At 37.5% G+C, this 23595-nt stretch overlaps 1 protein-coding gene across 1 annotated transcript in view; it reads right to left on the bottom strand.

The window, feature by feature from the left end:
* The window catches only part of ITGBL1 (integrin subunit beta like 1), a 140677-nt gene that overhangs the window by 4631 nt on the left and 112451 nt on the right, over positions 1–23595 (bottom strand). The window contains exons 8-9 of the mRNA XM_048295899.1: positions 15044–15160; positions 4931–5077 (exon numbers count right to left, since the gene is read on the bottom strand). Of these exons, the coding sequence (XP_048151856.1) occupies positions 4931–5077; positions 15044–15160 (264 nt within the window). The remainder of the gene's footprint in view (positions 1–4930; positions 5078–15043; positions 15161–23595) is intronic.

Genomic DNA, 23595 nt, shown 5'->3' with positions numbered 1-23595 from the left:
TTTGGTTTCAGAGACCTACAATCAGGACTTCTCTTCCCAGGAACTTCATTTTTTTTACTAGAAAAGCTCAAATTGTCCCTGACCCATTGTTACTGAAAGCAATAAAATCACACCCAGGAAGAAAATAGTCCTCCTCATCTAAAGCTTTTAGGGGTGAGTTCACAAAAGACCAGAAGTGCCCAAGAATAACATCTGTAGACCCCCAAAATCTTTATCAGCACAAATGAAGCTTTTCCACCTCCCATTGAATTACTAAATATTTGCTCTAGGTCAGAAAGAGTTTGTGCATATAATGGCAGCTCAGCAACTGGCTCATTCCTGCAGGGTGCCCTACTGCCTCTTGTTGGGACATGCTGTTCTCCTTCTCCTCAAGGATGTCAGGCCACATGCTCACAGGCAAAGGAGGGACTCTCTGGTCAAATTCAGGTAATGCCATAACCCATGGAGCACCAGAAGCCTCCCTTTAAGGCTCTGAGACATTCTTACCCTCGGGAGAAGGTTCACGGCTCTGAATCCTGGAAAGTGACAAGTGCCCCCTGACAATCGTGTCAGGAAACCTGTAGCCTGAGAAGTGGGTGAGAGAGGCTTCTCTGCAACTAGAAATGCCACAAGGAAATGGTAATTCGCCTAAATGATTCCAACACTTGGCTTAAGAGACTTGGCTTTTACAGATCGCATCTTCAGCAGCCTGGCCCTGTACAGATTTCAGACATGTAAACACTGAGGTGAGGATCTTAGTATCTGCTAAGCAAAAATCCTTTTGTGGGCCTAGCCCTAAAAAGGGATTAGAGCAGAAATCAATGTTAAAAAAATAAAATAAACACCAAATAAATTATAGCAAAGAATACATGCAAAATTTTCAACTATGAGAGGTGGAGCTAAAGAAAAAATGTCACCAAAGAAGCAGTTGACCTTTTACAGAAGATGCCTATAAATGTGTTAAATGCACTTGGAAATCCTAGCCTCCTGCAATATTTCCAGAATGATTCCATTAAAAATTCACCAATGTGTTTAATGCATTATTAAAGAAAAACTATATAGAAGGAAGCGAGGTTATGTCAGAATATAACCTATACAGAATTCATGGCTTACTTAACAGGGCCTGAGCCAAAGCCTGTAAAATTATGCTTTTCCATCTTCCCAGTTCTTTCAGTGACCTCTGAATAAAATCCATAGCAATAATCCTAATACTCTTAAAGAATAAACGTTGCATCGGCTGATATCAACCAATTTTCCATTGCTTTTCCCACAAATACTGAAGCTTAATTCTTGAATACTTCAGAACAGCCTCAGCAGAGTATCTAATTTTTAATTAAATATGTAATTTAATGCTTATTTTAAATTTACAAAAATTAACTCATTGCCTAATCTTAGGGAAATGCTTTAACTTGGAACATATGGAACATGTAAATATATTCAGGAAGAGCTAGTGATCAGAACATTTGAGGATGGAAGTATTTGATTAAGCATCTACTTTTTCTGTGAGTTCTGAATATTGCTTACTGGGCCACTGGCATAGAAAATATTGACATTCCCTACAAGGATCAAAAATGCCGTTGTATAAAGAGGCAGTGGAGGATAGCATACGTATCACAAGGTTGCTCGGTAAGATACACTAAGACATATTTGAGGGTAATTTAAACCAAATACCTCTGTTTATACAAACTGCAAGGTACTGACATTTGAAAATAATGAGGAATAGTATGAGCATTTCAGTGAAATTAAAGCAGTTATTAAGAGTATTACTACACTGTAAGAAGCCTGAAGTGATTCTGCATAAGCAAGCACTGATGCTGCTACTGAGGGATGCCCAAGATGTTTGAAACCGTTTTGCAGAAGATACAGCAAATTTAACACCAAGTCAACCAAGGAAGATAAGGCTCCAAAATACAAAATCTGTTAGGGAAATGAGTGTATCGAGTCTTTTCCCTGAACGGGGCATGCTGCTCTGGGAGGCTCCTCAGTTTAATTGAGTCTAATGAGTTGCAGGGTGTTTCCTGGGATGCCAGCCAGATCCTCTAGGATGGGATTTGGCTCATTACCTTGCCCACATCCTGCACCGTTACAGTCGCCATGTACAGCCCTATCTTTACTGCCAGGGAGGCAGCAGTGTGGTGGGTGTTGTTGTTTTCCTTGGGAAGAGCTTTTGCCACAGGTGGCACAGTCAGCGAGCCAAGATTCTGAAAACAGCCTAGGAAAGTGGATGCCCAACTTTGCTTATATTAGCAGAGTGCAATTTTCTAATAGTGTTCAGCAGTTATCTGCTGAAAACCAGGACTCCTCACAGTCTATTAAAACCTACACACAGAAATTCAAGCTATCCTCAGTCCACTATACCACTTGCATATCCTGGCTAGGTTTCCAACAAAAATGGAATAACCACCATTAGTGCACAGGTTTGAAATTCCCTTTTATTTGACCAGCAGTCATTATTTTCTTCTCACTCTAATGAATCAGAAAGAACAATTTGCCATTTTGGTTTCTGGGTAGTGCTTCACTAGCTATGAACAATGTTTTAAAGTATGAGTATGCGGTAAGACATGATTTCCAGACACGTATCTTAGGATCAAGAAAGAAAAAAGAATAAAAAAAAAGCGTAACAACGAAAGTTATAAGTAATTAGATAAATTAGACTGTCTTTGCCTGTGAACCCCATCCTGCTCAGAGAAGAGGCAGGAGATCGTAGCCTTCTGGGATGTTTACTGACCACACACTGCTGAAGATGCCTTATGGAGGTCATTTCTCTGCTGGGACAGGCACTTACTTGTGAATTGCTGTTCCTACAATAAAGCTGCTATCGCATCTAATTTGACACAGCTTTTCATATTGACTGTCCTCAGGGCAACCTTCCATGACAGTGGAAGCTAATATGTGTTCAGAGGCCAAAGAAACTTAACAAAAAAAATAATAAAAATCCCACCACTGTTGCTGAACATGGATTTAGGGTCACAGATGGGTAAGGTTGGAAAGGACAACAGTGGGGTCATCTGATCCAACCTCCCTGCCGAAGCAGGGTCTTCCTAGAGCACATCAAGCAGGATTGCCTCCAGACAGTTCCTGAATATCTCCAGTGAGGGAGACTCCACAACCTCTCTGGTCAGTCTGTTCCAGTTCTCAGTCACCTACACAGTAAGAAGTTCTTCCTCATATTCAGGTGGAACTTCCTGTGCATCATCTTCTGCCTGTTGCCTCTTGTTCTACTGCTTGGCACCACTGACAAGAGCCTGTCATAGGAAGTAATTGCCATAGGAAGTAAAGGCTGTTCAAAAGACCTACTTCCTAGAAAATCTGGGCCTTTGGAACCTCCATTCATACAGTTTAAAAGCAAAACCTGCCTGCTGCTGATTACAATCTAGAGCACCTTTCAGGCTGCTACAGATTACATCAGTGACCAGATCCCAAACCATGCTGGTGGCATAGCCAACAGAGGAAAAAATCCTTGGTATCCCTGCAAATTCCTGAAGGATTATCTGCTCCCAAAGCCTCAAAGTAAATTGAAACCCTTGATACACATGTTCAAAGCTAATTGTTCTCACAGTAAGACCCACAGGCTGGAACAAATAGCTTTTAGCCATCCTTAGAAAAAGGTAGCAGATTATATGAATATTTTAAAAACCAACATAATTTTTCATGTTTATATTTATATAGAACCTTACATCATGCATTTTATTGATATTATATATTCCCTCACCTTCATGGTTTATATAAAAAAATCTCAGTGAGACACACATTAAGAGGAAAAAAGTTAACTTCTGCAGTAAAACAGAGTAATTTCTATTTCTGCAGTAACTCACCATCCTCTTACACATATACTAATTTAAAGATAGTCCCATCTGGAGAAAAAATAGAGAAACAGTGCAAATTTCTCATTTTTTATGACATCGCATTAACTGAGGGGGAAACAAAACCAAAAAAAAACAAAAAAAAGGTGCAATAGGGGAGAATTCTGATAAGTGATAATACAGATGGATGAAGGCTGGGCTAGAAACTGCATTTAAATTTCCTTTGCACTGAAATAAAAGTTACCAAAGGGAAAACTGGAAATCTGCCTGACGTAGAATATTTCTGTTTTTTCCAGCTGGCAGATTTCTTTCCTGTCTATGCAAGGGACATACAAATATAGGAAATGGCACAGAGAGTCTGGATTGGGTGCATTCTAGCCTCCAACCAGTCTCTTTTTTGTCTATTCTCTTTCAGACATATCATATACAAAAATAGGCAATTTGCACTATGGGGGAGCTAAAAAGCCCTCTTTCCATTAATGCAATTTCCTAGCCTGAAAGATGGCAAGGTAAGAACCTCAGAGAATAATTTCAGATAATTATCAAGATTTTCTAACTTTTATTCTTCCCTGTGGCAATTTTTTAGAGCTGAACTGAAGCTGATGCAACCATCTGAATGAAAACTGGTAAATGAGAAAGTTTGCAGGATTCATTTGTGGGGGTTGCAGACATCTACTTTTCCTTTGCAGATGTGTTGGGGAGCAGAGTGATTAAGGATACCACATGTTGCTTTTAAACACTTTCCTCCACTTACTGTTGTCCAATATATTACATTTGCCATCTTCCCCACTAGAGTGTTACTGTGGGTAGTGCCCTTTTCCCCCAAAATGGAAGGAGCACTAACAGTTAGTTTATAATGTACAGCTGTTCCACGCAGACCATCAGCTAAACACATACAGGAAATTATATGCTACTAACAAATTGCATAGGAGAGCAGCGCTGCTGAACCCGTATGGCTGGGGTGGGTGTCTGACAAAATGGATGTAAGTGCCTTACGGACCCAAATATAACATCCTTTTAATAATGAGTGCCTTTGAAGGAAAGGGTTACTAAACAACAACCCCCTACCACACACATTAGTCTTCCAGAAGGTGATTATTTTCCTCTGGCAGGCGCTGACATAGGGTAGCTCAGCTGCCAGATCTTACCCTTCCCGGAGCACAATATGCCATCCGCTGACTCGCAGAGACTTCTGCTCTCCTCCTCCGTCATGTTGCACTTCCTTGAGTGCTGGCACAACTTTCCAAACCACCCATCCTGGCAAATACATCGGCCACATGAGCAGATACCGTGGCCTGTAATGACACCAAGGTTGGTTATGAGCAAGACAAGCAGAAACCAGTGACTGTGGTCACAGCTTCAGACCTCTTCAGTATGAAGTGCATGCAGACAGATGGGTGGATAGCACAGCTTCCCAGCAGGATGGCCTTCTCCAGTTCTCTCATCTTGTGTTTAACAGGGCTCCCTAGTGGGGTGCAGAAAACAACACTGGGAAAGGTGAAAGAAACCCTAGAACATGGGTGAAAAATAGACTCTAAAAGCCACAATTCACACTTTTAAGGGAGGGGTGGGTGGGAGATAAAATATAAATTTTTGAGAATTATTTGTACAAAGATAAATAAAAGAATTATGTTGAATATTTCATCAAAAATATGTGGAATAGTAAACTGAGTAGAAAATTTGGCCAAGAAGAAGGGAAAAGTGACAAAAAATACAGCCAAGAATATAGGAATGGAGAATAGAAAAGAAAAAAGAAGTAAGAAATGTCTCAGACAGAATTACATTTTTCAGCTTTGAATAGTATTTCTGCATCAGAGACAATAATTCCTGAGCTAATCTGGGAAGCAAATTATACATACCAGTGACTTTTGTCCTATCCTACCTGCTATGTAGGTCAAGGGAGTAGAAATGAAGGGACTGAGATAATTTGGGAGCACAGGCTGGGAAGAAGGGAATAAGTAGTAGGAGTATCTGGGAAAGCACTGAGCCATAGGATGCAGGGAAGCAAACCATCAATTTTGTTTTTCTCATTAGTGGACTTCCTATAAGCTTCCAGTGCAACTTGATATTGTAAACTGAGAGGCAGCACTGGCAGAGGCCCAGAGGAGAGACAAACCTGGTAGTTTGCTGTAAGTGGAATTCATTCAGGCTTACTGATAGTCAGATACTTTACAAATTCTAATTACAAAAATACTGGGAGCACCAAAGTCTTGGAGCTGTCATTTCCAGCACCTAAAAGTTTAAAATAACTTTTGTATCCCAGATTCTGTATTGATCTTTGGGTTTTTTTATCATATTATCTATACAACCTTTAAAGGCTCAGTAAAAATGACACAGTCCTATTATGACATTATTTCTACCCACTTCTAAAAATTGATAACTAGCAACAATAGAAGCTTGATGCTACTTGAATTTCTGTGTTAGACTGGGAAGCAGGAACAACTATATGACAACCCAAAATACAAGAGGTAAAAACCAAGCATAAGTACTTTCCCATATGCTCCTTCCAGATATGTCATGCAATTGTCTACATTAACTAAAATTAAGCTTCTGTCAGAAGCTTAATTTTTATCTACCTTATTTATTTTTAATTAATAACATAAAGATAAGAATTCAGATTGGCTCAACCAATTAAGAGCAAAATATACAACTGGATGTCACTGCTGGAAAATGATTTGTGAAGATACAAACCCTTGCACTCATTTTTGCAGTGAATAGTAAGAAATCCATGGCAATTTCTCTGAGAAAATAATTTTAAGGCATTTTTCTTGTAGTCATTATGTGTTATGAATAAAGAGACTGATCATGTCTGTAAAGCCTTTACACAAGTCAAAAAGGTAATGAATAATCTATAAATTTGCATCAAACAGAGCTTGTTGTTTACCACATAAAACCTGACTTGCATTTTTCTGTAATGACCACTTCTCTCCTCCTTTATGCCATATAAATCGCCAAATCATAAAGGATTCTTTTGTCTCAAATAATCAGTTTTACAAAAGTAATATTTGTTTCTACCTGACACCAGCTTGGGCAGCTGCAGCTTTTTGGATGCCTCATATATTGGGTGGCAAGTGTACAAGTGTTCAGCCCAGTGCTTGTTAACTTTAAGCTATCTCATATGTGTGTGGTAGCCTGAGAAAAACTGCTTTACATGGTCTAGTTGTGAATATCCTCCTTGCAAATCACAGAACAAAGGGGCAATCTGAATAGTTAAATGAGTGTTTTATGATGTTAAGCAATTCATTTCATCTGGACTTCTTCAATTAGAGATTTTTCTTTACCCCTAAATACTCAGATTAAGCAGATTTACTGGGAAGTGTTGGTCTATTAACATTTCAGACCTAACATAAAACAGTTAAAATCAAAACCAAATTGCATTGAAAATGCTCATTCATAAAAATCTATGTTAATGAACTTTTAAATAATCAACAATGTTTTAAAAATTAATTCTCAGAGAATAAACACTTTGATGGGGAGAGGTAAAGGATAGAAAGATGGTGTCAAATACACTATCATTTTATTTAGAATTATAACTCACATAACCACAAGATTTAAATGTGAAACATGAATTCAGCAAAAAAGCAAGCTGTGACAGATTACTAGCAGGAGCCCATTATAACCCAAATCAACCTGAACCAAACTGGACACCAGGATGAATTATTTCTTGCCATGCCTGGAATTGAAATTGTATTGTTGTGGGAAATTTCAGTTTGGGACTACTCATGCAGCTGCTGTTGGTATTCCCCAAAAATCTGCATGATCATTTTGTAATACAAAAGGCACCACTACATGGGAGCACCAGCACAATGAAAAAAGTGAAGTAATTATTACAGAGGAAGCTGGTTCTTCTTTACAGACCAATTATTACAACCAGATGATGTTCCTGAACGGCAAATTGAGGCCAGGCCCAAGCAAAATTTGGCACCTCAGGAACAGAAGTTTCTCAAATTAATATAATATAATGTATTTTAACTGGATGAAAAATAAAAGTTTTAAAAGTGTACTAAGAATATGAAAAATTGCAGCATAACACAGGTTCCCTGATAGAGAACACCACAGAAAATGAAACAAATATTTCTCTCTGTATTTAAATAGAAACAGGTCTTCCATTTTTTTTTTCTTTTAAATTGCAGGACTTTCCATTTTATTATTAACAGAAGAGAATATTAAACCACATATATCTGGGAGAAATACTTCTGAGCAAGCAGGCTTCATTACCCTGCCCAAATATGCTAAACAAGTTGCTAAAAACATTATTAGAACACTGATTTTTATTTTTCAGTTTTTCTTGAATATCAGAAGACAGGAACAGTTGTGACAACTGCAGTTGGAGAAGCCTAATATAAATGTGAAGCTATACACTGACCGTCTATTATATTTTCAAAGTAGGTCAGTTAGTCTTCTCTAATTCTAATAAAGGTGGACTGTGGCTTCAGTTTGAGTAATACAACTGTCAGGCAGGTCAGTAACACCTTCAAGTGAAACTCTGCAGGAAAAAGGGCCAGTGTCATCCTCACATCTACCTACCCAGAGAAAAGTGAGCAGGAACAAAATTGGAGCATTGGTGAGATGGCGTTAAGTTTGAAGAGATTTTTGCAAGACGTGGAAGGGTACTAAAAAGTTCCAAGGAATTCAAAGGGTATCAGAAAGGGTATTCTCAAACTACCAGAGAAAGACAAAGCAAGAGAGAAAACCTGATAGAGACAAAATCATTTAAGAAATGAACCAGCTTTTCAAACAAGGGTGATGACTACTGGAACAAACTTTTAAGTGATGTTGGTGTGGGCTACACAGGTCTTAGGGGTTCTGAGAGCATGGCCTGCTGAGACATAGTGCAGAGAGTGTAGGGGAAGCATGGGAATAGTGTAATGGCTATTTATAGCCCAATAGAAGAGGTTCAACAGAAAAGCCCCTTCTGGATTCACAATATTAATATCTATTAATCAACTTAAATGTTATAATACTAGCAATTCCTTTACTGCCCATTTGAGCAGAAAGATTAAGTTAAAATGCTTTTTGCAAACATGAATCACATTTTATGCTATCTGAAAAGCTAAACAAACTAAGCTTTCTGTGTATCTGTGTAAAGTGTTGACTTTTCAGACAAATGAAAAGTCACCCACAAATGTCTGGGTGACCAGGACAGAAACTTGTAGTGCATTTAAAAGAAACGTTAGAAAAATTAAAATTCATTTAATTTAATGCAGACTATGCAATGTCATTAATACCTGTACCAGCTACAGTAGTCACTCTTGTATCTAAGACCTACGAATCCTTTCAGATTTATCTGTTGCTGCCCCTGGATGTGCCTCAGAACTAGGATGAAGCAGTTAAACACAAAGGCACAGGCATTGAATCATTAACTCTCCTCTTAGTATTGTCAAAATAAAACCCTAATTCGCATTAGTTTTATTCCAGTTAGCCTAGGAGTTCTCCATTATTTGATACTATCATTTTCACTTTTGTTAGTAGCAGTTTTACTCAGTAAACATGTGTTTGAACTGTTGGTTTGGTTTTCTGTTTAGTTTGGATTTTTTTCCCCCAAGAGAATAAATTGTATTTTTCAATAACAAATACCATCATAAAAATTCTCTATTAAGTAATATATAGAGAGATAATATATCTATCTAGTATGTTCACTTTCTATATATAGTATACAAACTGAATGCTCTAACAATTATATGTTCAGATTCCACAGTCAAAAGAATATGGTCCCTCCTTTAAAGACTCCTCGATAGCACAGATGAAAGAACTGTTGGGTAGGATATAAACTCTTATTTTAACATGGCAGGAACCTCAGAGAAATTAGAATTTCAATTCAGATGCCCAGTGCCATTGGACAAGCCCTAAGGCATCAAGGACATCTTTATGATGGCAGCAGCCAGGCAGGCACCCCTGTGTCCTTGTGGAGCCCAGCTGGGGTCAGGCAAAGGTAGTCGTGGGAATCACAGGTGATAAAAGGTGCTTTAACTTAGGTGGCTGAAGACTTTGAAATTATGTGCCATATGGTTGGTGAAGCCATGGTAGAATCAGGAATCATATTTCTGAATTCTCAGACCAGTCAGTGCCAAAACTTGTCTTTGTTGGGGAGATAGACAGGTATTATTTTTCTTTCCTAATTTGGTTTCTACATATATTAGAGACTTCCACAAATGTCTTATATACTTCTGTTTCTGTGGTTCAACATCAGTGCAAGAAATGAGAAAACTGTCTGACTGAAATGAGCAACTGTACCATACTTTGCTTTTTCTTAATGAAGCATTTAATTAATCATAGCTTTCTCATTTCTATGGTTATGGTCTTACTGGTCCTCATAAGAACATGTTATCTGAAAATATCATGCTTTTGCTTCACTGAACAGATGACAAAATTAAATGTCATTCATAATTTCTGCAGTACAGACATAGAACTTCCATAAAAAAAAGGTTTTACAGTTTTACATTTTCTGTTGTATATCTTATATTCCAAAAAAAAAAGAAAAAAAAAAAAAGCAGTACTTCCTCTGAATCCAATTATTTATCCTGGCTGGATAGCAATGAAAATTTTATATTCAAATGAACATAGCAATTAGGGGCAACTTATACCAGACTTTTGAGAGGGAGCTTTACTGTTGTACATCCTGGTGATGACTGTGCAATCCTAGAATCCATCACTATAAGAATGTGATATGGAAGTTTCTGCCTCAGTTTCAAAAGTTTAAATCATTGGAAAGCTGCGAATTGTGGCTTAAGGTATATGTATGCCTTACAAACTCCAGATTTTCCCTTGTTCTCTGGCAATTCATAGAGACTAACGTTGGAAATCTTAACACTGCTGTGAATGACGGATGGATGGAAATGTGTAAGTAAGCACCAGAAGAAACACATGACCTACATTGATAACCAACAACACATTCACAGAAGTAAACTAAAGAATGTATTACTTTGTCAAAATCAGAAGGTCTGCACTCTCCTAAAGCAATTATATAATGAATGACATGATGATTTGCTGGCAGAAGACTGTTTGATCAACAACAAAAGATGTCAGTGCAGATGCAGCACATAACTTGTGTCATTCTTTTCCTCATAAGCCCAACAAGAACAACTTTGTCCTAAGAATGTCAAAAATCAGGAAGCACAGACAACAGGCACCAGACTTGCCTGAAGTTTACAGAGATAAAAGTAAGCAAAACTCTGAGTCAAAAGGATTACCCTAACTTTTGTGTCCTAAGTATATAAAAGATGTATTTAAAGACCAGGTTGTTATTGTCAGTCAAGAAGAAACAAAGACATACCGAGAACTTGATGGGTGGCATCCCTTGTCCATGTTCTATATCACACACAAGGAATCCTGACCACACTATTAAATGCAGACACTTTGATGGTTGTATTTGGATGTGAGGGTATGAGTAAATGAAATCAATGAAAGGATGTGTCTGAGTGCTGAAAATTAATTTACTTGCAGATTTCCTAAAAATATATTAGCTTCCCCTCCCATAAAGTCTCAAGCAGAGTTTTTGCTGCACTTTTTTCTTAGAGAAAAGAGAGGTGTGAAGGCAAATCTGAGTAAGGAGGGAAATATTAATTACCTCAGCATTTACTCCAAGAATAAGTCAACTCCTCTAGCTTCTACAAGCTTTTATAGTATAACCAGAATTTCAAACTAATGATAACTAATGCCTTTTACCAAAAGGCATTGGTATAAACAAACAAAAAAGATAATCTGCATTTACTCTTTGATGTGACATGACACAGCTGGATTCCCTACAGTGTTAGGATTGTGTTTTGGTGAGGATTGTATTCTAATGTGCTGTAGCCAAAAGAATTAGTTAAAAAGTCATCAAAGTGGAATTGTTCACTTGCAAATAAAGGAATCAGACTTAAAGTATTCCACTGTCAACAGTTAAAAACTGGTTTACTGGAATGATCAGTCTTAGTTGTTTCTTAGTGCTGAGGACAGTGCAGCCATCTATGAATAAACAATAAAAGGTCTTACCAAAGCTAATGTTCTAATTGGTGGCCGACTATTTGAAGCACAGAATGATATACTGATGTAATACAAAATGCCTGCATCCACAGAAATATGTAAGAGTCTTGTTATGAGTTACCTGTTACAAGTTTAAACCTTTGCTAGTGATCCTCGTTTCAACCAACTTTTTACTATTTTTGTTGGGTTGGGTCTTATTGCAGAGTTTTTAATCAGCATAATTCTACAGAAACTTGTAGTATGCAGAGGACCCCAGAGGTTTTGTTTCATTCTTTCAATGGCTGCTACTTGGCTGTGAAAAGATCTCATAGCTAAGCCAATAATTGTCCAGAGAACAAATCGAAGTGAATGGAGTTCCATTCCAAATTGATCTTTACTGTTTTTCTGTGTTCTTGTTGTCTGCCTGCCCTCAATCCTGAAATAGAAAAAAATTGTAATGGACAACGGTCGACCCCATGAGGTAGAGCAGCCAATGATGAAATCACTGGAAAATGTGACTGGACACAGAAAGAAAACAAATACCACTTGAAAGCTCAGGACACATCTGCGGTGAGCAGCACAGCCATAACCTCAGAGGGCAGAGAGAAATATATCTCACCAGTATATGGGACAAGTAAATATCAGCCTGGTGTAAAAAAGTGACACAGCCTTGCCAAGAACTTATGCTGAAAAACCTGGGATTCTCTGGTCATGTGTGTGCACCAAAACCACTTAACTTGCACATGAAAGACTCAAAGAACCAAATAAAGCCAAAGGAAATGTGATGTTAAATACTTCTGTGGATCAACACTGCAGTACACCTGGGAAAATCTTACATAATCAAAAAACCTCAACAGTAGGGAATGGGCCATTAGGTAGAACATATCTATCTCAAAAAGGCTGCATGAGACATCTCCTCCAGTCTTAGCATGTTAAGTCTCTGTACAGAGGCACAGACAAAGGAAGTGGAACGTGAAGGAAAGACTGGGAAAGCAGGTCAAGGAAGGTGAGACTCCCCCTCCACTCCACTCTGATGAGACCCCAGCTGGAGTACTGTGTCCAGCTCTGGGGTCCCTAGTACACGAAAGACATGAAACTGTTGGAGAAGGTCCAGAGGTGGTCCCCAAAACTGGTCAGAGGGATGGAGCACCCCTCTTATGAGAAATGGCTGAGAGCATTGAGATAGTTTATCCTGGAGAAGAGAAGGCTCTGGGGAGACCTTACTGTGACCTTTCGATGTTTTAAAGGGGGAGTATAAAAAAGAGGGGGAGAGATTTTTTTACCAAGGTCTGTAGTGACAGAACAAGGAATAATGGTTTTAAACTGAAAGACGGTGGGTTTAGCTTGGACATAAGGAAGAGATTTTTTTATCATTAGGGTGTTGAGCCCTGCAACAAGTGGCAAGAGATGTGGATTCCCCATCCCCGAAAATGTTCAAGGCCAGGTTGGATGGGGCTCTGAGCAGCCTGGTCTTAGTGAAATGGTCCCTGTCCATGTCAGACTAGATGGTCTTTAAAGGTCCCCTTCAACCCAAACTATTCTGTGATTCCATAATTATATGAATCAATTTCTAACAGCAGAGTGCTGTGAAATCTATGCCGACTCCTCCTGCAACCTCTGTCTTTGTGGAGACATTAAGTCTCTATTCTTGGTCCTGCATTGATGGACAGCTGAATTTTTAAGTGAATGACTCACCACAATCACGCAGAAACATGGCCATAGGGTCTCATTCAGTTGTACCCTAATTTATCATAGCTTTCGCCTCATGTCTTTCTTTCGTTGCATGGACAGCTGGTCTAGAAAGCAAGCTATTAATCAGTCTCTGCTGGTTGGAGGAGGACAGCAACAATTCCTATTCAAGTCATTTAGGTTGTCATTCACATTTCTCATTTCAGCATGCATTTATTCTGAAAACACTGGTCTTCCTTCTTTGTGCTTACAGGCACTCAGTGCTCACTGTCAGACCCCACACAGTCCAGTTTATAATGCTCCAAAGACAGATTTACTAGCAAGGGCTTATGTCCTTACTGTGATTGCCTAGGCAGCAACAGTGGTAGAAAAATAGCAATGAAAAGAGGACAAGGAAAGAGGAAAGAATAAGCAGTTCAGAAAGACATTTCAGGAAGTTCAGGCTGAGATGGAAGTATGGACAAACCCAAAAGAAAGAGAGGAAGATGTAATAATGTAAAATATGAGTGATATAAACAGATATTTTTAGCATGGATGATGATGAATTTTGTTTCCCAACTATTTAATTTCTAACAAATATGAAACAGATTTTCAGTGCTTCTCAGTACTTTTATGTCCTTTACACAAAATTAAATTTCAAATTATTTTTCTTCTACACACTTATTATTGAATTACTCTGAATGCTGTAAACTATTTTTATGGCTGGTTAGACATTCAAAGAAAAATTTTCTATATATGTCTATATTCTGCATGGCAGACACCTTGAAGAAATATTCCCTGTAGTCAGAATTTTTTATGTACATGAGGATCATGAAGCAATACATTCTTTTTCTTACATAGAAATAAGGACTACAATACAATGTGCCATTCTTCATATCAACAACTTTGTTAATATTTAGAACCAAACAGTCATTTTAAAAATAAAGCAAATAAAATCTAGAAAGACAGCATTTAGGGTAAATATTATTCACCTGCTTATAAAATGCCTTGTGGTATGTATGCACTTATATATCCCAAACTATCTTGAAATACTGCTAAATGCCGATAAACTTTACTGAAATATCACAAGGTAAGGTTTTCACTGGCAACACTAAAATAAACCATCTGCATCTACAATTACTATGACACTGTCTCTCAAGAATTTTAGATTCTTTCATAACATATTTTGCTACTTTTTTTAGAAAACAGGCATATCACTGTCAGTGAATATGAAATATTTAAAGGTTTTTCTGGTCATTAGTACCTTCAGGTTTATTACAACACCCTCAATAAAACATCAATTGTACTAAATACAATGTAAAGTTACCTAGTGCTTTAGGTTTTTGTTAAAGTGCTTGTATTCTTGTCTAATGAACACTGATGAAATTTAGGATATACTACAGCACTTTCATTTATGTGTTAACATTCCTGAAGTCTTAAGATAAATGTTCCCTAACATATTCAATGTTTCTAGCGCTTGTTTCTTACAGAATCTGCCATCTTATTATTAATCAAAGATGTAAATTGTCTATAGTGACATTACACTATAAAATCAAGGGGAACAGAAAGCTATATAGTGTCAAGATTTAGTTCTGTTATGTTGTTAAATTAAGCTATGCTGTGTTATGTGATATCAAGTGAACACATACCCCCACAGACATCGCCATCTGCATTTTCACACTGTCGATCATCACATTCACAGTTTTTGCCATGAACTCTGTTGTCTCCTGGAGGGAAACAAGTGCATTGGCCACATTCACATCTCCCTGCAAGAATAAATAATTGTTAAGAGTCATGATTCCAGTAAAGTAAAATAAAATAAATTGAATAAAACCCTAAATCTATGCTATTCTATCCCCAAAAACAAGTCATGGTCTATTAATTAAAGTATTGCTAATAAACACAATTAAAAACCAACCAACCAACCAACCAAAAACATAGCAAGACAAAACTATTCCTCTTCCATGGCAACCACATGGAAAGTATCACTGTTATAATCTTAGTGGAAACAGCAACAATAAGCAATCACTGGTATTGCATGTTTTTCATATCTGAACTTAGCATACCTGAGCTGGCCCATGCTTATCTGCATAATTAACCTCTATAATTGATCTAAAATATTTAGCACATACCTCAGAAACACCAAGAAGAATGTGATCAGAATTATAGTCTATGTACAGAGCTACCTAAGATACTCTTTATTCATGTAGAAAAATAATTCCTCAAATATTCTGTCAAGCTTTTTGAAAGCAAAAATCCCCATAATTTTTGTCTAGATCTGAGGAAATAAGCACGACCTCTTTCACAGTCTCCCCTTCCATCAAACTATTTACAGGAGAGCTCCCCAGAGCTTAAAGGGACAACAGATTTATCCAAGCTCCCACAGATCTTCAACCCAAAACCGTAAATGGCCAGATGTGGAAAAAAATCAATATCCAGGACAGTCATACATTCCACACATCTGAGACAAATTTAGTTCAGGTAATGGGCCCGAACTTCTAGAAGTTTGCTTTTGTATGTTTTTAAATTATTTTATGCAATGCTGGTGTGAGAACGTTCCAAATATGGCACCAACCATGGACCAAACTCCTACATTTGATGGGCTTGGGAAAGGATATTGTGTGTGAAAAATTGCCACCAGAGACACAGACTAGGATGCAGAAAACCTGCTCTTATTGATTTAATTTAATCACAGCATCAGTGAAACTCAACTTGGGCCTCGTCACTGCTCTACTGACTGCAACCCCCAAATTTACAGTATTGCTAGAAAGTAAAAAATATCCTCCAAGTGCAGCCTTTCATTATGCAACCAGACAGTTCACAACACACCGCACTAATTTTTTTCAGCATTTGATGAAATATTTTATTGAGCAGGACTGTTAGTGAAAACCTTAGTGGAGATTTTCTAACTGTAGGTGCCATGACAATAAAACCTTTTAGGGTAAGGTACTGACAGATAATTATTAACGTTCTTTTCCCAACTTCTAACCTTAATTTGTTATATTTTTCTGTGGGGTTTTGGGGGTTGTTTTTTGTGGTTTTTTTAAGAAAACAGTTAATTGAATCAGATTAGGGAGAGATCTTATTATTTATGGAAAAATATTTCCTCATTTTATAACTTCTATACTCTTCATCTTCCCAAGCCTCAACATTGCACTTTTGAGCTGACATTTTATGCACCAGGATTCAATCTAGAAGGACATAAAGTCCAAGAATTTTGGAAAAGACATGCTGATAAAGAGAATTAGAGAAAATGCTTTTTAATACCTTTATTATATGCATAGTTTAAAAATTATGTTGCATTGGCAATTATATGAGGATGCTTGTTCCAGAAAGAAACTTCTTACAGTAAGTGCATCTCCCCCGTCAAGGAATAGAGTTGTGCTTAGTAATCATGTCAAAATCTAAGATATGATTATGTACAGAAGAAATTATGTTATTTGCCTACATTCTCTGAGCTATAATTTTTTGCCAAGGACAGCCACATTAGAAATTGGGAAAAAAAATCCTTAGTGCTTAAACATACAGAGAATTTTATTGAGTCTAATTTGTCCCTTTTTATGCATTCATCTTAGGCAACCTGATCACTTCTACAAAAATGCAGCATCACCCTGTCCCAAGGAAGAGTCAGTAACCTGTAGGCTGAGAGGTACCTGATGAACAGGACCCACCTGTTGTGGAGATTATAACATAAACAAAAGAAGAATCCTCAGCAGTGGTCTCCTGGCCAGCCATTGCTATAATAAGGATGCCTGAAGATAGTAAAATCATTTTAAGCAAGCTGATTTGACTAGAGGAGTAATCAGAAAGGGAAAATCCTTCAGAGGAATGAGCAAAGGAAGGTCCTGTAATGAGGATCCTGCATGTTCTGTAACTAAGAATTATCTTCTTTAATGCTTCATTTAATCAGTTAGAGTCCAGTGGCTGGTCCCTTGTGATGCAGTGGGAACAGGCTCCTCTCAGTCCCTGCTGCAAGTAATATTATCCATTTCAGCTAATGTGCAACAGTTTCACCAGCAGAAAAATGGAGGGAAGTCCATCCATAGGCAAATCAGGCACATCTTTGTCATGTAAGAGATACATGATCAAAGGGAATTTAGGCCCTACTTTCCCAATCTGTGCCTCATATTTTATTTTGCATGGCTCCCACCTAAGTTCAGGGTACAGTTTAGATATCTGACTGCAGACCTCAGCAGAATTAAAAGTGTCTTGAAAGCAGACAGAAACCTCAGCCAGCAAGTTCTCTGGAAAAAGGATTTCTTTGAGCTATTTCTTTACTTTTAAATATTCAAAGATACAATTACAGTAGCTTAGTACAATGCTGCTGAAATTGATACTCAAATTATTAGTTCCTTTACTTTTACAAATGTTACAAGATCAGCATGAGAAATTAATTTAGTGGTGTCACTAAATAACTGGAACTTTGTACTGGCTATAAAGATATTTTGCCTCCAAAAGTAGTGAGATTCTGAAGTAGTGAGATTTTGGTTAGATTATGTGAAGTGGGCTCACTCTAAGGAGATAATTTAACAAAGAATTAAAGTCCTATTTTTTCTGAACAGCTAACTATATAGGATGTGTCTGCTACTGAAATACCAAAAGCCACACCTTATTCTGTGACCTTTGCTGAGCTATTGTGATAAGATACTTACAAAACAAATTCAATCATTCGAAACTAATTTGAAGCTCATGTTATACTGAAAAGGGATCGGCGCTTTACTAAACATACTTTTTCTTTGTATAGAATAATAGGTTTACCATAGCAACCTGATTATACAGGGAAAGCTACTGCCATACATCCTCAATTCTCTTTAAATTCCAAGGCATATAGAGACAATTAAAAATGGAATGACTATAATATTCTGCACCTTCTCAACCATCTGTGCAAGAGCTACACTTTATGAGCAAAAAGAAATCAGTTGACCTCAGACAATTTATAGCAAGGAGCTTCCACTCTTCCTTGCTAAACAGGGAGAGTAAATGTCATAAACTGATGCCTTCAGATGAAGGAAGCATTATGATGGAAGTTGTACGAGTTATTAGCATTGAAAAGCTTAAGCTACTTATTGCAATGCAAGATGCTAAGAATAGAATAATTATACGAGACATTTATTTGCCTACAGTCTTAGTATTTCCTCACACTTCTTCCTCCCATTGATGTCAATAGGAGTATTAACTTATCACTAATAATTGTTAGTACTTGAAGAGTGACAAAAGATCAGCTTAGGTTGGGTTTTTTTGTTTTTAAAGGGAATTAAAGTGCCACATCTCATCAAAACACAAGTTCATTAGATAACTGAGTCTAGAATTCTAAAAAAAATGCCTTAAGCATTTAGCTTTTGATTTTATTCCCCATTTACTATAGTATTTTTTCATTCCTCACATCCAACATTTATAAAAACATAACTAAACAGTGCCTAGATTTACATTAAACCTGCTCCCATGCAAATTGCTGTGACCATTAGCTGCTTGCATTCAAACCAATTTCCAGATGCCTATATGGATTAACTGAAAGTCTCTTTTGTACAGGTAATTTTAAAACACTATGCTAGAAGTACATAATTTGTGGAATAAAGCATTTCTACCCTGTTATTGCCAGCAAAAATACGAGGAAGAGACAGCAATAGCTTTCAATGTAAAAATAAACACTGAATATACTTCATTGTATTTCCCTGTCTGTAACTCTATAACATAAAGGATTTTTCTGTGCAGGATGATAAAGCCATTTTTAATTTTTTTTTTTTTTAATGTGTAAGAAATACAGTGCCAAATTGCACTGAGACTGTGGTAAAAGCAAGACAAGTTTCATATCAGAAAAATGGTGTTTTGGGCTTCTGATAAATAGGAGGGAATCTGCCTTTAGTAAGGATTTTTCTGCCCCATGGCTGTCCCAGGCTTAACATCTGAAAGCATTACCTATCAGAAATTGCAATTTCTTTTTTATCAAGTAATCTCAGGCAACTTGAGCACATTAAAGCTGCTGTGTTTTTCTGCCAGCAGAACTCATTTCATGCTGGATGTGAACATGATCTAAAATAATGTTCAGAAATGGCAAAGCAGACAAGGGGGATGGGAAAATTTGTACAGAAGATCACAAAGTTTCAGTGGACATAAAGGGTGTGGGGAAGCAGATGTGGCTGAAGGAAGTAATAGCAGGCAGCAGATTCAAGTAGGGCAAAAGAAAATTCACTGACTGAGTGGTGGAGGGAAAAAGAGACCAGTAAAGGGAACAAACAGTACCACAAAACTGGCAAACAAAATGCAACACTTGCCAAAAGTAGGGTGGGCAATATCACCATGCCTTGCTCAGTCTGAGGTGTTCAGACCAGTACACTCCAGCCAAGCTTGATCAGTGTTGAAAAACTCAAGCAGGAAACAACAACATATTTCTCAGTGGACATGCACTGTGTGTTTTGTATGTCCTATTCCAAAAATCACCTGGAATTAATTCCCATCTAGAATGGCTTTAAAAAAAATTTGTATAAAAATATTGTACTGACTAGACAAAAAGAATTCCACTTTACACATGAAGGGATCCTTGGGTTTTAAAATGCTGGCAATTCTTGGATCTGGTTGGTTGGGTGGTTTATGAGGAGTCAGAAAAAGGGAACCTTTGGAAGCATCTTAAGTATGTACAAAAGTATCCTTAGAACCCCTTTGAGTGCATGAATATCTGACTGATCTCATCCAAATGATGAAAATCTCAGGATTAGTTTCTTACAAGGACTTTAGGCAAGCAAGAGATGAACCTGTACCTGCGGTTATGCTGGGAAAAGTATTTCCTCTTCTAAAAAATGAACTTATCAGTACAAGATACAAAAACCACAAAGGATTTCTTTTCTTGGTCTGCACAGGATTTCTCTACTAGGCTGTTAGGGGCTTGGGGTGGAGGACTTGTTTGTGTGGAGATAATTTGGAAATTGGGTGAAACTTGGGTTTTCCACAAAATGTTAAAGCAACAAGCACTTTTTGTTTCCTGCAATACATTATGGAAAAAAAAAAAAAAAATTGTGCATTTATCTCCTCCTACATAAGAAAAAACATTCTGCAATTATTACAAGAACAACTACTTGTTTGGATCTGGATTGGAATCTTTCTCCTTCTAAATCAATGTACAGAAAGTAAACATGCCTTGAGTCTACTCATAAAAAGAGATTATTTGCAGCATGACTGACCCAAGACCTCAACTAAAGATATAACAGCTCCAGAGAAGAGCTTAGCTGAATCAAACCAACATAAAATGAAATGAAAATTGCTTTAATAAATCTAAAGTAATTTCCAAACTTCAGATTTTTGTACTCCTTTTTTTTCAAGAATTTTGTACACTAAAGTAAACTATTAGCAGCAAATTCTGAGATTTTTATTTAAATAACATGAACAATAGCTGAAGTATATAATTGGGGTTAAATATCTGTATTTTTCTTAGTCTTACTGGTCACCTCTCAGCTGCTATAACTGCATCAGCTACTACATTCAGCACTATCAACAGGTCTGAAATAAATGTAATCAGCTATCATATAACTATATCCTACATTTCAAAGACTTGTAGCTATAGCTGGTAACTTCTGATTCCAGGCTGCTTTATCTCCAGGGTACTTTCACGCAATGATTTTGTTGCTTCACGTTTTTATTTTAATTTCCATATCATGCTTGGAAAACCTACTCCAAATCTATTTTAAGTTCTCAGTGACACGGGGCCATCCAGTGTTACATGGAACTTCAGAGTCCCATGTGAAAAGGCCAGGGGCAGATTGAAAGGCTTCACAGGCGTGTGCAACGCAGCCATGCCATGGTGGCTCTGCAGACTTTACCCTTTCCCTTTAAGAGAGGGTACTTTAACTCCCATGTCTGCTTATCACCCACACTCAGTGTCTGGCAAAGGCTCTTGGTATAAATATCTAGCCTAAGAAAAACAGCAGAAATTCACAAATTAAGAAAGTCTTTTGTTAAAGACTGCCTGAGACTTTCCACTACTGTGTGTTTTACCAAGTTGTTCACTTGTACAAGGTACCAAGCTTTCCCTCAAATAACAGGCAAAACGGGCATATTTTCTTAGAAAGAAAAGGTATGCTTCTTTTAGTCTTTTATAAATTGAATTGCTTTATGATGTGAAAGAGCACTAAAAAAGGTCTGACAATTTAGTTTGTCCTTAAGGGTAAAAAACCTCAAAACACAAAGAACCCAAATAACCCTAAGATAAAAAATCTCAAGAAATAAAAGTATGCTATCCCAAACAACACAACTTTCACAACAGTGAACTGAAGCAAGCAACTGAATATCCAGTATTGTAAAAGCAATTGTTACGCAAGAGCAACTTCAAATGGCTGAGACTTGTCCCCCAGTTTTAGAACACACACGATGTATGACTGGAAGCCTGATTGCACAGTTGGCATATGGCACCTGAAGTAAATGCTTTTTCTTTGTGACAGCTTAATAGTGAAATACTTCTTTAGATAATTCCACTCAACAGCACCATTTTACAGATTTGGCATCAGATAGTCTTTTAGAGCTCCTGCCAATCAGCAATACTGATTTGTATCTCCTTTTCCATGTGGTCTTTCTTTTTTGTTTCTTTTTTTTTATTTTTTTTCCCCTCCCTCTCTTTAAAAATTTTGGTAAGAAGTACTGCTGCACTGCTAGTTTCCTTTTCAGATTGTTAACTTGACATCTGCTATCATCATCAAGCCGACATGTCTCCTCCATCTGCCTGCTCTCAGTAGCCCTGCTTCGAGGATACACTCGAAAGCTCCAGTTGCATTTCTTCATAGCCAGCAGGGAATTTCTAGAGGAGTTCCAGGAGAGGAGTTATCCGGAACACCCCTGCCCACTTTGCAGGAGCAGGATTTTAGCCGGATGCATCACTTTTCCTGGTGACATCTTCCTCAGGCTCTCCCACTGGGAGGGCATCCTTGGCAGTTTACTCACTATATTAAGGAGACAAGTAGGACTAGGAAGGCAATTACTTCTCTATTTGAAAGAAAGGTGATAGTCAAAGTCACCACATAGAGGAGAGATGTGTGAAGAGGACAAGAAAGAAGGTGGCAAAACACTTTCTAAAGAAATGTGTTGTTAAGGCAGAGAACAGTGGAAATTGAAGGGGAGGAAAAGGAATACTTTGGGGGAAAAAGAGAAAAATAGACAGCACAGCAAATGCCACTCTGAAGATGCACAAACACTAGAATTCAGAAAGCCATCATCTGATTTTTAACTTCCCTTCCTCTCCTCATCTCTTTTTTATTCTTCCTCCCCAAAATGCTTTCAAAAACTCAAACTATGAAGAAAAAATACTGCAAAGAGATGCCACTAAATCAACAAAGGATACAAAGCATTCTACTAAAACTAACATTTTCTCCACAGAATATTAAAAATGAAGTTATGTTTGATTTAAAGGATCTGACCTGAGAATGCTTTCTCTTCATCTTGACAGCTATCAGGAAAAGTAAGTCTCATTTCCTTTTCAGCCTGTTCAGCTGCCTGATGCTTAGCATAAGCTGCTACAAAATATTTTTCAGCAAAAGCCAAATATAATAAAGAGGCACAATCCCATAGTGAAAGATACATGAAACACAAGGCCATTGTTCAAGAAGCCGTGATGGCTTTTGAGCCATTTAGAGCTTTATACATTTGACTGCCTTATCGCCCAGGGGATTGACTGCTTTCCCCTCTTTTTACATGATCTGCCATGTAATGAGTCATAGCACTAATTCCACAGAGATATTTAATTTGCAGATTAATTTACTAGAAAATGTCAACTGCTTTGTGGAGATTTAATCACCAAAATGTTAACCTTGTTCACTTCCTGCTGATGCCTGTTGTTTATTAGGTAGTAAAATTCAAGATATTTTAGGGTTGTAATAGAAGCCTATCTATCAAAACATTTAAACTCCTAAGTGGTCTGCTCTTTGAAGCTTTAGCTAAGATTAAAGTGCTTAATAATGGTAAAACAACAATATGAAAAGATTCAACTGCATAGCAACCATCAATACTATTTGCAGATAACAGACTACTAAGTTCAGAAACCATGGCAACAAATGACATCACACTGGATCTACTTTATTGATTAGCTTTCACCTCAAGACTTTTTCCAGAAATGAAAGACATTTCCTAGCAACTGCATCATCTACTGAGTAGTTCCAAGCTAAAATGCTCTTACCCTCACTCTTAAGCAAATTTTTCCTTTTTTGCTGCCAACTGGCCAGAT

The sequence above is a fragment of the Corvus hawaiiensis genome, chromosome 2, assembly GCF_020740725.1.
Source record: "Corvus hawaiiensis isolate bCorHaw1 chromosome 2, bCorHaw1.pri.cur, whole genome shotgun sequence".
Lineage (NCBI taxonomy): Eukaryota > Metazoa > Chordata > Aves > Passeriformes > Corvidae > Corvus > Corvus hawaiiensis.
Note: the sequence above shows the minus strand (reverse complement) of the source record. Positions and strands in the feature narration are given on the sequence as shown.